The sequence below is a fragment of the Monocercomonoides exilis genome (assembly GCF_001643675.1).
Source record: "Monocercomonoides exilis strain PA203 chromosome Unknown scaffold33-1116896, whole genome shotgun sequence".
Taxonomy (NCBI): Eukaryota; Preaxostyla; order Oxymonadida; family Polymastigidae; genus Monocercomonoides; species Monocercomonoides exilis.
The window spans coordinates 392,021-404,646 of NW_027150578.1; the positions used below are offsets into that span (position 1 = coordinate 392,021).

Here is a 12,626-nt window from a genome sequence, read left to right on the forward strand (position 1 = left end):
GATCATTGCACATTTTAAGTATGCGCAATTTGTCCGCTAAAGATAAATAGAAAAAAGTAATGTTTTGTTTTTACAACACTTCATTATTAAAGAATATGTTTTTCATATCATATTTTTATTTTTTTCATTTCATTATATTAATAAAGAAATAAACAGTTTTACGTTAGCATGCTGATGAAAATTTGAAATGCGAAAAAATCAAGAAAAAAGTGTTTGTGAAAAAAAAAGATTTTAAAGATTAATAGTTCGAAGCAAATGCAATATAAAACATGTCCCCAATTTCTTGAGCGATTCCCAGTTAGCTAGAAAAAGTCCTTTTAAATTTAACAAAAAAACGAAATTTCTCTATGTGTAATAAGTTTAAATATAAAAACAAACTGCAAATAAATAGAATAAAACTTGTTAAAAAGGATTTTTAAAATGCTGAAAACTACTTCTCATTTCTCGACATTTTGCATGCGAAAACAAAAAAAGTGCCAATTAAGGAAAAAGTCCCATTAAAAATCTGACCCTATAGATTACACAAAATACCGTTCACTGAACAAAAAACCGGACAAGATCGATTTCTCAATAACTGCAAAAGGAATTATTCTGACAATTTTCATTAAAATGCGCCTCATCAATGCAAACTTATTTGATATGCATGACTTTCAAAGAAACTTCATTTGCGTTCATAGAAAATAATTATCGAAATGCAGGAGATTCTCAAAATCCAATTTCTCAGGGACATTAATAATTATTGATTCAGAGCACATATAAAGCTGTTTTGAAAGTCTCGTATAGGCATTTGCGACAAGGAAGAATAAAGCGATGCAAGTCGGTTGAATGACAAAACCAATGTCGAGTGTTTTGTTTTTTATTTTTAACCTTTTTATTTATTTTTTATTTTTTTGCATGATCGAACAATTAAATTTGACTTTTTCGAAAATCAATAATTTATAAGACGACATTCAAGACAACAATGACCCAAAAATGCAAAAATTCGAGAGTAAAACTAGTTTTTAAACAATGGAAGATGAAACGAAAACACTCAATTGTAGCAATCAAACCAAAAGAAAAAAAGTGATTTTAATCCAAAAACAATTGTCAGATCATTTAAAATATTTTATTTCACTTCAAACAATTAAAAAAAATCAAGTAAAGAAAATTGAAGCTATGCTGTTTGTTTTCATTTTATTCAATCTGTTCATATATTTCTGTATCTTTAAATAATCTTTATTGAACGCTGCAAGTTGTCTGTAGCGAGGTTACTTCAAATTAATTGAATTCGTACATGACAAATGCAACTGTAAGTTGATGAGCAGAAGCAAAAATTGATAAAAGGTTTTATTTTATTTGAAGAAGGAGCAGAAAAAATAGCAGAAGCAGCGAGTAAGGAAGACCGAAACGACAATTGCTGATTGTTTTGTGTTAAGACAATAGAATTAAATGGAAGAGAAACCGGAGAAGATGTCGAAACAGGCACAGAACTTTGAGGAGGAGGATATGGAGGAATTGATGTTGACAGATGAGGAACTGTTGCTTGTGATGGAAAGATCGACTTGATTGGCTTTTTATTTGGTTCATTTGCTGTTTGTGGTATGCTGCACTTGATAGAATCAAGAATTGGAACATATTGTGTTGCAGAAAAAATTGTGATATGATGAAGAGTTGACTGAGAATTTAAAGAAGATAAAAGCATAGTTGGAGTGTCAGAAGATTCACTTGTCTTATACGCATCATTTGTTTTTTCTTTCTTTTCATTTTCTTCCTCCTCATTTATATCAAGTTCTTTGTTTGCTTGTTTGATTGACTGATCCTCTCTCTCTCTCTCTCTTCTCTCTTTCTTCTCTCTTCTTTCTTTCTTTCTTTCTTTCTGTTTGTTTGTCTGTATGTCTCTGTCTCAATTTCCATTTCCTTATCTCTCTCCTTCTTCCTCTGCATTTCATCCTCTGCTCTCTTCTACACATCCACTAACACCCAAATGGGCTGTCCGTCTATTGACAAGTATGTCATCCCAATTTTTGAGTCGTTTTCAGCCATGCCACTCTTATCCCCAGCACCTCAAGTTCTTCTCATTCAGCTGCAGCTGTAGTTTCTTCTCTTCCTTCGTTGCTGTCACTTTCTTTAACTTAAAGCGAATCTCTGCGAACTTCTCGTTCTGTAGCCTTTGCGCTTCTTCTTCATTCTGTTCAGATTGGATTCGACTCTGCTCAGCCTCCTCCCACTTCCGCTTCTTAGCAAGCATCTTCTTCTCCTTCATCAAATTTTGCTTTTCTTGTTTTAAAAAATTCTCTTCTTTTCATCTCTCAAAATCTTCTCAATATTTTTTTTCTTTTTCATCTCTTTTCAGCTCCAACCTTCTCTGCACACATCGCTCTTCAATCTCCTGGTGCTTCCACTTCACTTCTCCTGATATTTTTCTCACTGCATCTAAATCTCCTTTCCTGACTTTATCATTCGAACACCTTCGTTCATTATCCATTTCAGAGTTTCCACAGCTTGTTATTTTTTGAATCTAATGCTTCTTTTAAGTCATATGTTTTCAACCTCTTTCGTTTTTGTTTTAACTATTTTCTTCCTGCTATCCTCTTCTTCAGTCAGTCTTGTCAGTAAAGCATCGTCTCCTATTCCTCCCTCCAACAAATTATTCCTTTCGTTCTCCGAATTCATCTTATTCCTTCTGAAGTATTCGTTCGTTGCGATGCTCCAGATCTCCGTAAATAACACCTTCTCTCCGTCTTTCATATCCTTATCCAGAGTTTCCTGCTCCATCGCCAGTAGATGCTGAACACCCTCCTTCATATCGCGCAACTTGCCGCTCCTCCGCTTCTGGCCGATGCGCTTCCAGCTCTTGCTCTCCAGATTTCTCCTCACGCCTTTCATTTCATTCGGATTACCCACAGCCACAGATCCAGCAGCCGCTTCTGCACCTCTCATCACCAGATTACAATCGTGCCAAGCGTCTAAAGATGCGAAAATCGAAGTTTTCATGTTCGACAGATTTCGAAATCGAAGGAAATAGCTAAGAGATCGGTGCATCGTGAGGTGCGAAAGACTTAATAGCATTTGAGAATGTTGTGACTGGAGATGTTACCGACAAATGCGAAGAAGCAGAAGTGAATGAAATCAGTGATTTAAAAAACTGCTATTTTGAAGTTAAGACATTTGAGGAGTTTCTGTCTTTTGTCGAATTGCCTCGGTTTATGCATTCAGTTGCTGATGCTGCAATGTCAAATATGTGACTGCGGATGGAGTTGAGAATCAGAAACGGATAGATTTTGTGCTTCCATTGGTGAATTTGCCTCGTTTGATGGAAAAATATTTCAGTGAGTTGACAATGGATAGAAAATAGATTGGTTTGCAATTCGTTGTTCAAATTGAAAATGTGATGCAGATAACATTGATGGAGAAAGTGTTTGCGTGGAAGTAATATCAGAAGGATGTGATGGTGGGCTCATTATAGGAGTGATGTTGTTTGAAGAGGAAGTCTAAGAATTAGGTTGAAATTGTAGCTGGAACTGTTGCTATTGCTGTTGTTGTTGTTAAAGCAATTGCATGTTTTGGAGCTTGTTTTGAATTTGAAAAAGCACTTGCTGTAGCTGCAGCTCCGATAAAGACCAGAAATTGTGGCAAAATAAGATGACATTCTGGGAGGTGATTGACGTGATTGAGGAGAGAGAAGAAGGAGAAGGAGAAGGAACGGAAGGAGAAGAATGAGGTGGAGAAGGATGTGGAAAGAGAAGATGAAGCAGAAGAAGTTGGATTGGGAAGATGAAAAGAGGAGATGTTGAAAAGAGGCGATGGAGAAGAGAGTTTTGGAGGTGGAAGTGGAGGAAGAGAATGAATAGTGCAAAGAACAAAGAAGGCAGAAGAATAATAACCAAACAGATTGTTATTATTCTTTTTTTGCGATTGCTTTCAATGTTAATCAGCTTTCTTTTTCTAAATTGTTCGAAGTATCTTTTTCTTTTTCTTATTTCCTGAATAATTATTGAATTCTGAATATCTCCAAATTCATACAACTTTTTTCTATTAAAAATTTGAATGAGATACTTTTCGTTGTGCTATTTGAATTATGATATCTTATTCATCACAAATCATAATAAATTATCATCCTGAGTTTTGACAATTCTATCATACTTCTTTCCTTATTCATCGTATTGCAAAATAAAACCAATCACCCCAGTCAAATTTTTTCTGCACGTTCACTCGTTATTTCCATTTATGGTGTTTGCTTTCAAAACTCAAAATAAATAATTATTATGGAATGCATTCAAACTCTTTTCTCCATAATAACGTTAATAATATAAATTTCTTAAAGCAGATGCAATACTTTTGCAAAATGTTGTTTTGGACATAATATAAACTGTATCGGACAGACAAAACTCTCCATTTCAATAAAATTTTTTCTTTTTTTCAAGTTAAATATGATATTTTTGAAAAAACGTTTGCAAGGGCGTATTTCATAAAAAAAAAAAAAAAAAAAAAAAAAAAACTGTTCTGGGGATGTGCACCTTGTCTTTTTCATCAATATTATCACTTCCAGAAGATCTTTCAGATGATATTTCTTCTGTTGCTGTAAAAGGAGAATCATCATCTTCGTCAGATTCTTGGATTCCATGTCACTAAATTCGATTGGAGTTCCCATTTATTTATTTTCACTTTCTTTATAAAAAACCATGCTCTCCGCAAATTCTGATAATTCCATTGATTTTCTTTTTGTTAATCTAAGTTCTGCTATTGTATCGTCTGTATGTCTCTTTTGAATTCCACATCAAGGGAGAAATTTCTGAAATTCTTTCCAAACAGCTTCAATAGTATTTGTGCACAAACCTTTTTCAGTTTTGGATCTGTATTTCTGATATACAGCGTGAAGATATAATCCCAATGATTTCAATGATGCATAAGCCTTCCATTTGTCGGAGAAAATTGTAGAACCTGGGGTAACGTTTGTCATTATTAATGGATAATTGTTCTTTTTTTCTGTTCTTTACTCTTATGATGATGAATTTTCCTTGTCCTCCTCCAGTTTTTTTTTCGACCATGCCAAAAAGCCAAATTTTCTTTTTTCTTTTTTCACGGTGATACTTTCTTCGTCTGAGCAGCATTTCATCGATTTCGACGATCTGTCCATCTTTTCCAAGCTGTAAAAATTTTTTATACAGTTGAGAAACTCGAACTTGTCGTGATAAATTCATGTAATATGAGACTGTATCTTTATTGACATTAAGAAGCATGCGCATATGCTTATTTTTTTTATCGAATGAATATGAAGAGCAGCAAAAGCAAAAATTTTGGAATTCCCAATCTGGAATATTTCATATGTGTATCTCCGAACAGGGCTTTTCTGGATTAATAATTAGGGCACTTAAAAATTCTATCCTGAACAGAGTTTTTTATCAAATTCATAATTGATCCGCACTTATCACACTCCATCTTTTTGTCCGATAAATTTTGCAACATAAACAAATCCCAGCAAATTTTCTCATTATGAAACATAGAAAAATAAGAAGAGATCTCCCTCTTTTCCTCCAGATAACTATTGTTTTTAATAATCATTATCCCTTTTAAAAAAAAAATTCTCTGTTAATTTTTGAAATTTGAAATTGAAACAGATCCGAATTTTTGAGGTTGTTCTTTTGCCAAAATATATAATAAATAACATTTGATGCAAAAAATGTTGACTTAATTATTTTTAATGAGTATCGGTCTTATCAACTATAACCTCAAATTAATCTAATGTTTGAAAATTATTTGTAAAAATTTGTTAAAGTGGGTGATTATTTTTGAATCATATTTTTTCTTTCAAAAATTTCGGTTCGATAATTATACTTGAACATCAAAAAAAGATCACTGAAAAATGAAAAGACTCACAAATAGCATCATCATCTTCAATTGAGCAAAAACGTTTGTCTGTCATACAGCTGTGATGAATTCAGCATTCGAAAACAAAATATCTGTGAAAGGCAAACAATCTTTGAAAAATAAGCACGCCGAAAAAAGATATGATTTCAATAATAGTCACCCATGTTCTTCAAAAAGTGAGTTCATGTAAAAAAATATTATTCTTATAATGATAAATTCTTTCTTCATTCAAGTATCTTTCAATTATTATTGTCGATTATTCATATTATTTCACAGAAAAAATCGGGTTCCAACATGTTACATTTCACCTTAATCTCTAATATTATTGATACACCAGTTAGTTTATAAAATGGCAAGTGAATTCTGAGAATATGTTTCGTTGATTCAGTTTTGAAAGGTTCAATGTTGTGAAGAGAAGAAAAATAGGCTCATTTGGAAAAAAATAATATTGCATAACATTTAAGCATCAAAATATCCATCAATTCAAAATATGTCAACAAACCAATAATATTCATATCTTTTTTTAAAAAACAATTCCTTATTGAAAATAAATCGATTGATCCAAGCTTTCAATTCATCACATATGATATGTGCTAATACTTCAATTTGGAAAAATTTGTTTTCGTATAATGTAACTTTACTCTAAAAAGTATTGAGATCTGAAATTGCCCATAAAACACGTTCAAGGCAATCTGTTGTCAGATTAATTTTCTGACATTTTTGAAGATAACTTTGAAGGGCTTGACTTTTGCTTTCTTTTTCATTATTTCCTTTGAATAGTATATCATCACATACATCTACAGGCTTGTTAAAACAAAGGAATGACTCCAAAAATTTGCTAATTTGAGAATTAGAATCAGCTTTATTTGTTAAACGAGCCGATGAAAAATATAGAAGGAAACTTTTATACACCAAAAGAATAACAGCTTTGTTTGCAGCTTCTTTTTTCCCATCGCAACAATAATTCATTTTCGCTGGAAAATGCTTGCTATCAATTGCATTGTAGTATATTTCCAGGAATTTTCGCTGTGCAAATATCAAACTTGACAATGTAATGATTATTTGTTCATTGCTCCACTCGAAAAATTTCCCTGCAAATATCATTTCACAAATTAGAATGGGATTCATTGATGTAATGCAAGCTGCACATCTACCTTTGAGGGTCAATTGAATATCTCTTGTAATATATCCAAGCATATTTAACACCTTCAGCATTGCATATAAAATAAAAAATTTCTTTTGGCTATAGCCGTACAACAGAATAGCATCTTGTCCTTTGTTTGAACTTTTTAACAGGATTTGATTCTCGAAATTTTCCAACACACATTGAACTTTTCCATTGCTAAAATTCTTCCATGAACAAATTGTTCGCTCGACGCAAAATACCTGCTGGATAATCCGACTGTACACTACATCTTCTACTTCCATATCTTCCAGTGGATCAAGTAATGGCACACCTAATTCGAAGCGCTTTATGGTAGCAGTGAGCATTAAGTGCAAAAAACTGATAGCATTTTCATTCCAAACATCTGCGGGAACAAAAAGTCGTATTGGAGAAATAGCTTTAATTGCTTTGTGAGAAACGGTAATCATTGATAACTTAGACTTTGTCTCAACGTCAGACATAATTACAGAACGGTGGCTTCTTTTTGAATAGTTTATTTTTTCCCGAACTCCAGATGATTGACTGCTTTGGAAACATATTCTCTGTATCTGTTGCGATGGAATAAGAACATCAACAAGCCAATAGTCGGTGTTGCTATTGCAGTTATCGCCACAGTCAAAAACATGCTCTTCATTAAAAAATTCATTATCCATTTTTTCAAAAGCTGATTTTTGATAAAAATTCAAATAGCTTGTGACATTCCCTTTTGTTTGCACATGCTTTAAATGCTGACTGATGTCTTTAATAAAATGCTGGATATATGGATTTTGCTTCAACATTTTAATTTTTAAATCAGTGTTACATTTTACATTTCCCTTTCTTTCTTTCTTTCCTATGGCAAACTGTCTCTCCTTTTCATTTCTCTCTTCAGTAACCTTTCCAAAGAACCTTGCTCTTTTTTTTCTGTTCATTCTTTTTTGATTGAAATCTTCAAATTGTTCTGAATCCAACTCAGAAGCCTGTCTTATCCCAATCACAATGCCCCACCCAAGATCATCCTGTCCTTTCGACACTTTTACAAGTCGGCCCGAGTTCAGATAAGGTAGTAAAGATTGAGATCTCATCGTATAGTTCAGCAATAGTCGACGAAGATATATGAGAAAAACAACAACAGAAAATTTGTCTGCATTTTCAGTGTCGCCAGCACTGTATGTTGCGTTTGGTCTATAATGTAATTGCTTTGAAGCTAAATGTGAGATTTGCAAAACAAATAAAAGTTTGAAAATGTGGATAAATTATGATTTAATTTTTTGGAAAAAAAAGATAAAAATACAATAAAATAAAATATATTTTAACATTAAACAAAGAAATATTTTGCAAAAACTGAATTTAGTAATGAAAGATTCATCATACCTTTAATATGATATGGAGTTTTGTGAGTATTGAAGAACATTGCAAATGTTTGTGAATAGAAATTATCAATCATTTTTTCCATTGACATTCCCTTCTTTTTCCAAAATTCGCGAGTTTTGTTAAGAGAACTAATCAACAAAAGAAGAGACGAAAATGAATAATGATGAGTAAAACGAATGCACGGCGAAAGCCCCTGAAAATATTAATAATTAGAGCAAAACCATTTGGTATTTATCAAAAAATGAATAATCACATAATCAATGAAATAAAAAGCAATATTCTTTATATTTGAAAATAACCTTTAAGAAAAGAAAAGAAAAGAAAAGTAATGAAAAGAAAATAACTGTTTCGAAAATTCTATAAAATTTGAATGGACAATCTAATTTTGAACTTACACTTTTAATTATTCGCTTAACATACTAATACAATCTGTTTAAAATATGCAATTTGTAGTCTCCTTCTTGTAAGCACGATTACAGTTCCTGATTCATCAATGCTTGGTCTCCCAGCGCAAGCACATAAATGTTGATATACAATCGGAAGCATCTGCAAATACAAATAAAAACATCCTGAAACAATTTAAATAATAATTCTTAACATACGTCATCCTTAAAATAGCCACAATTTCTGTCACAGCTTTCATCTTTGAGAATTTCCCTTTTTGCCATTGAAATTTTCTTCTTATGCCTCACTGCCTTTCCATAGATCTCGCCTTTTTTCCCTCTGCCAACGAGCCCATCCAACTTGATAACAACCGATTGAGCGACAGAAGGCCTTCCCACAGCAAACTGCGGAGTCGCTACAAGTAAGTCCACAAGTCCGTTGCAGAAGCACTCTTCGCTAATCGATCGAAGACTGGGATGCATGCTGTCGTGCCACAGCCCAATGCCGCACGTCAGCAAAGAAGACACCAATTTTGCTTGTGGATATTGCTGAAAAGCGGGTGACAGCCGCACAAGAAGAGATGCCAGCTGATCCTCAGCAATCTTCCGAAGGAGATCAGAACGTTGAGATGTGCAATCTTAATATATCCAATAGGTCAATCAACAAAAGGTTAATTGAAAAAAAAAAAAATAAAGAATATTTCACGAATATGAAAAATCGATGGAGTGATAGATTAATCAAAGCTATTCTTTTTCTAAAACGAAAACTTCCTCAGATAAATGTTTGGAAAATAAAAGTTCATGATTGTGCTTGCTCAAATATTCTCGAATTGATTCAAACCTTTGGATTCATTTAGAGATGATTGAATAGAATACTTTGCTAATGCAATCGCTGTATTTTCAGCTTCATCAAAATTTGCACAAAATATAATGCAAGGCATCATCTTCTTTCGCATTAGCATTTTCACAACGTTAACTTCGTCATTCATTACATTGAATCTCTCATTCATCAATTTCTTTTTTTTAATTTTCTTTATATCATCTTTTTCTCCATTTCTGTAATTTTCATGAAAATTTTCTTCAAATACCCCATTTTTGTCTGTTTTTTGTAAATATATTTGTTCGTTTCGATCATCTGCCGCATGTTTTTCTTCTTTTATATTTTGAGACATTTCATTCAAACTGCTCCTTCCAAAAGATTTTCTTGAACCACTTTCCATAAGTTTCATAACTTTATGAAATATGTCCAAGTAAAATCTTTTCTTCTCATCGAAAATTAGATAAGCACCGCAAGAACCTGTTGTATCATTGCATATTAGTTTGTTTATATTTTTACAAAAAGAATATTAATCATCCAAACAGCATTAACAAAAAAAAAAAAAAAAGCATTGAAATTCAGATACTAAAAATTAAAAAAAAAATATGTGCAAACCAATGCTATGTATGTAATGATTTAATAAAATAGGCGCACAATCTGTTACAATGTAATGACAAATTCGTTCTGTAACATTAACAATCCATTCGGCAATTTCTTTTGAATCTGTGCAAATCGGCATAAAAAAGCCAAACGAGGAACACAATGATAATAATAATACGATTTCATCCCAATGCACAGATTCTTCCACATCAAGAAAGTCCAAGTTTGGATCAAAAAATGATTTATCAAAAAGAACCCACGCAACTTCAACCGATGACCAATGATCCGAAGCAATTTTCTTCAGCATCATTGATGCAGTTATGATGATGCAATGCGAATTATTTCTAATTGTTTTCTCGCTGGTGATGAGCCCCAATTCTGGAATAATTTTGGATAAATCATCATAAATTTGAAAAGCAACAGATGAACTGGCCGTGATATAATAAGCGTATTTTTCAGAAGGAGATATTAACTTAAAAATGTGAATAATAGCTTCATTGAATTTGAATGATGGAAAAGCTGAAACAACGAATGATTCTCCTTTAAATAATGCAAAAATAAATAATTCAAACAAAAAATAAATACACAATATATACCCTTTGAGATAACATTGCATAATGACTTTAAACATTCCTCTTCGGAATTACTCGATTCATTGACAATCGGACTTTCCAATGCTTGCGAATTTAAATAAGGTACCTCAGGCTCTTTACAAACTTCATGATAATATCTAAATGGAGCATTGTCATCACCACTTTTTTTAATACATTTCTAAATAGTAATGAAAATGAATTCTTGAAAATTGAACAAAACATACATTATTTTCTTCATGAAAATCAAAAACAATAGGAATATCAGATTCTTGTCGGAAGCGCTTTCCATCAATTTTATTTATCATTGTTTTTGTTATTTAAAAGAAAAGTACTTTGAAACCTTCTTTCTTTCCAAAAACTCAAATAAAATTTAAATGATCTTTAAGAACATTTGAAGTATAGTCCAGATCTTGCTTTGCGAGAATTTTTTTATTCTAACGCTATAAAGGTTAGCTTTTAACAATGATCTTTTCAATTCTTGAAAGCTTTTATAAATTATATCTTTTATTTAAATGATATACAAATAGCGAGTCTGAAATATCGAGAGAAATGCCGCTTCACAAGATTCAAAAAGATAAAGCCTACTATCGTCGCTATCAAGTAAAATATCGTCGTAGACGTGAGGGTAAAACTGATTATACGGCTAGAAAGGCACTTATTATTCAGGATCAGCGCACCATCAACAACCCCAAGCACAGACTTGTTGTTCGTATCACAAATCGTGATGTTATCTGCCAAATCGTTATGGCTCATGTGTACGGGGATAGTTGCATGTGCAGTGCTTACTCTCACGAGCTCAAGAGATATGGCATCAAGGTTGGTCTCACAAATTATGCTGCATGCTATGCAACTGGTCTTCTTCTTGCACGCCGCTTGTTGGCAAAATTGCACCTTGATAAATTGTATCCAGGTGTGAAAGAAGCGACCGGAGAATCAAAGCCAGTTGTTCCAAATGCAAAAGGACCACGTCCGTTCAAGGCCTTCCTCGACGTTGGTCTTCACAGAACAACAACTGGATCAAAAGTATTTGCAGTTATGAAAGGAGCAACTGATGGTGGCATGAACATTCCACACAACGACAAGCGTCTTGTTGGGTACAACTCCAAAACAAAGAAGCTTGATGCAGCAGTTCTTCGTGAGCACATCTTTGGAATTCATGTGTCCAAATACATGAAGGATCTGAAGAAAGAAGATGAAAGAGCATACAAGAGCCACTTCTCGCAATACATTAAGGCTGGAATTACAGCTGATAAAGTTGAAGCAATGTACAAGTCCGCTCATGCAGCAATCAGAGCCGATCCATCATTCAAACCAACCGAGAAAAAAGTTCCAGAAAAGAAAGGACCATTGTTCCCAGGAGGGCAAATGAAGAAATGGCCGTTGAAGTTGAGAAGACAAAGATTCAGACAAAAGTTGGCCAACATCAAGAGAAAGCAAAAGTCTGTCAATGCTGCTCTTCTTGACATGTAAAAATAGGGGGTAAAAAATGGATGGGAACATTCTCAAAAAATCTCTCGATGAAAAGGTGAGCATATAGAATAATTGAAGTTTTTGCTGTTGTTGAAACAGTATAATTTATGCGCTGTTTAGCATTTCCTTTTCATCATTTCGCTTTATAGTTAAAAATTACAAAGTTTTCAATGTTATTCCTTTATTTGTTTTAAATACAATTTTGTGAAACGTTTTCATTTTGATAACAAAACTGTGCTTAAAAGTTATGAGGGAAAATTCATTTATGAATTTCAATCCAAAATTTGAATATTCTAATAAATATTGAAAAATTGATGTTTGAACAACAAGGAAACTGGAAATAAAGAAAGAAGATTGTAATTTTCATGAATCTACAACATATAAAAATGCAACATTGG

General features: G+C 32.9%; 3 protein-coding genes across 3 annotated transcripts; 1 reads left to right on the plus strand and 2 right to left on the minus strand.

Annotated features, from left to right (window-relative positions):
• Nucleotides 1-2,514: 2,514 nt before the first annotated feature.
• On the minus strand, nucleotides 2,515-3,048 carry MONOS_335 (uncharacterized protein; the record flags this gene model as incomplete). Its single annotated transcript, XM_067873344.1, has 1 exon — nucleotides 2,515-3,048. One exon carries the CDS (start codon nucleotides 3,046-3,048, stop codon nucleotides 2,515-2,517), a length of 534 nt encoding a protein of 177 aa, XP_067724348.1.
• Nucleotides 3,049-6,217: 3,169 nt separating this feature from the next.
• MONOS_334 (uncharacterized protein) lies at nucleotides 6,218-9,795 on the minus strand. The gene is made up of 5 exons (XM_067873333.1): nucleotides 9,590-9,795; nucleotides 8,968-9,386; nucleotides 8,786-8,911; nucleotides 8,366-8,558; nucleotides 6,218-8,198 (listed from the first exon to the last, which is right to left on the minus strand). The coding sequence occupies exons 1-5, from the start codon at nucleotides 9,756-9,758 to the stop codon at nucleotides 6,490-6,492; spliced, it is 2,616 nt and encodes an 871-aa protein (XP_067724349.1). The 5' UTR covers nucleotides 9,759-9,795; the 3' UTR covers nucleotides 6,218-6,489.
• A 1,353-nt stretch (nucleotides 9,796-11,148) lies between these two features.
• On the plus strand, nucleotides 11,149-12,479 carry MONOS_333 (putative 60S ribosomal protein L5-2). Its single transcript, XM_067873322.1, has 2 exons — nucleotides 11,149-11,206; nucleotides 11,286-12,479. Exon 2 carries the CDS (start codon nucleotides 11,308-11,310, stop codon nucleotides 12,226-12,228), a length of 921 nt encoding a protein of 306 aa, XP_067724350.1. The 5' UTR covers nucleotides 11,149-11,206; nucleotides 11,286-11,307; the 3' UTR covers nucleotides 12,229-12,479.
• Nucleotides 12,480-12,626: the final 147 nt, after the last annotated feature.

Excerpts from the sequence above, each read along its gene's own strand:
- MONOS_334 (XM_067873333.1), bottom strand. The coding sequence starts at position 9,758 with ATGAATGAGAGATTCAATGTAATGAATGACGAAGTTAACGTTGTGAAA. Across the intron at positions 9,387-9,589 it reads ATCTCTAAATGAATCCAAAG|ATTGCACATCTCAACGTTCT; the intron begins GTTTGAATCAAT and ends GGATATATTAAG. Across the intron at positions 8,199-8,365 it reads AACTCCATATCATATTAAAG|CTTCAAAGCAATTACATTAT; the intron begins GTATGATGAATC and ends TCTCACATTTAG.
- MONOS_333 (XM_067873322.1), top strand. The coding sequence starts at position 11,308 with ATGCCGCTTCACAAGATTCAAAAAGATAAAGCCTACTATCGTCGCTAT.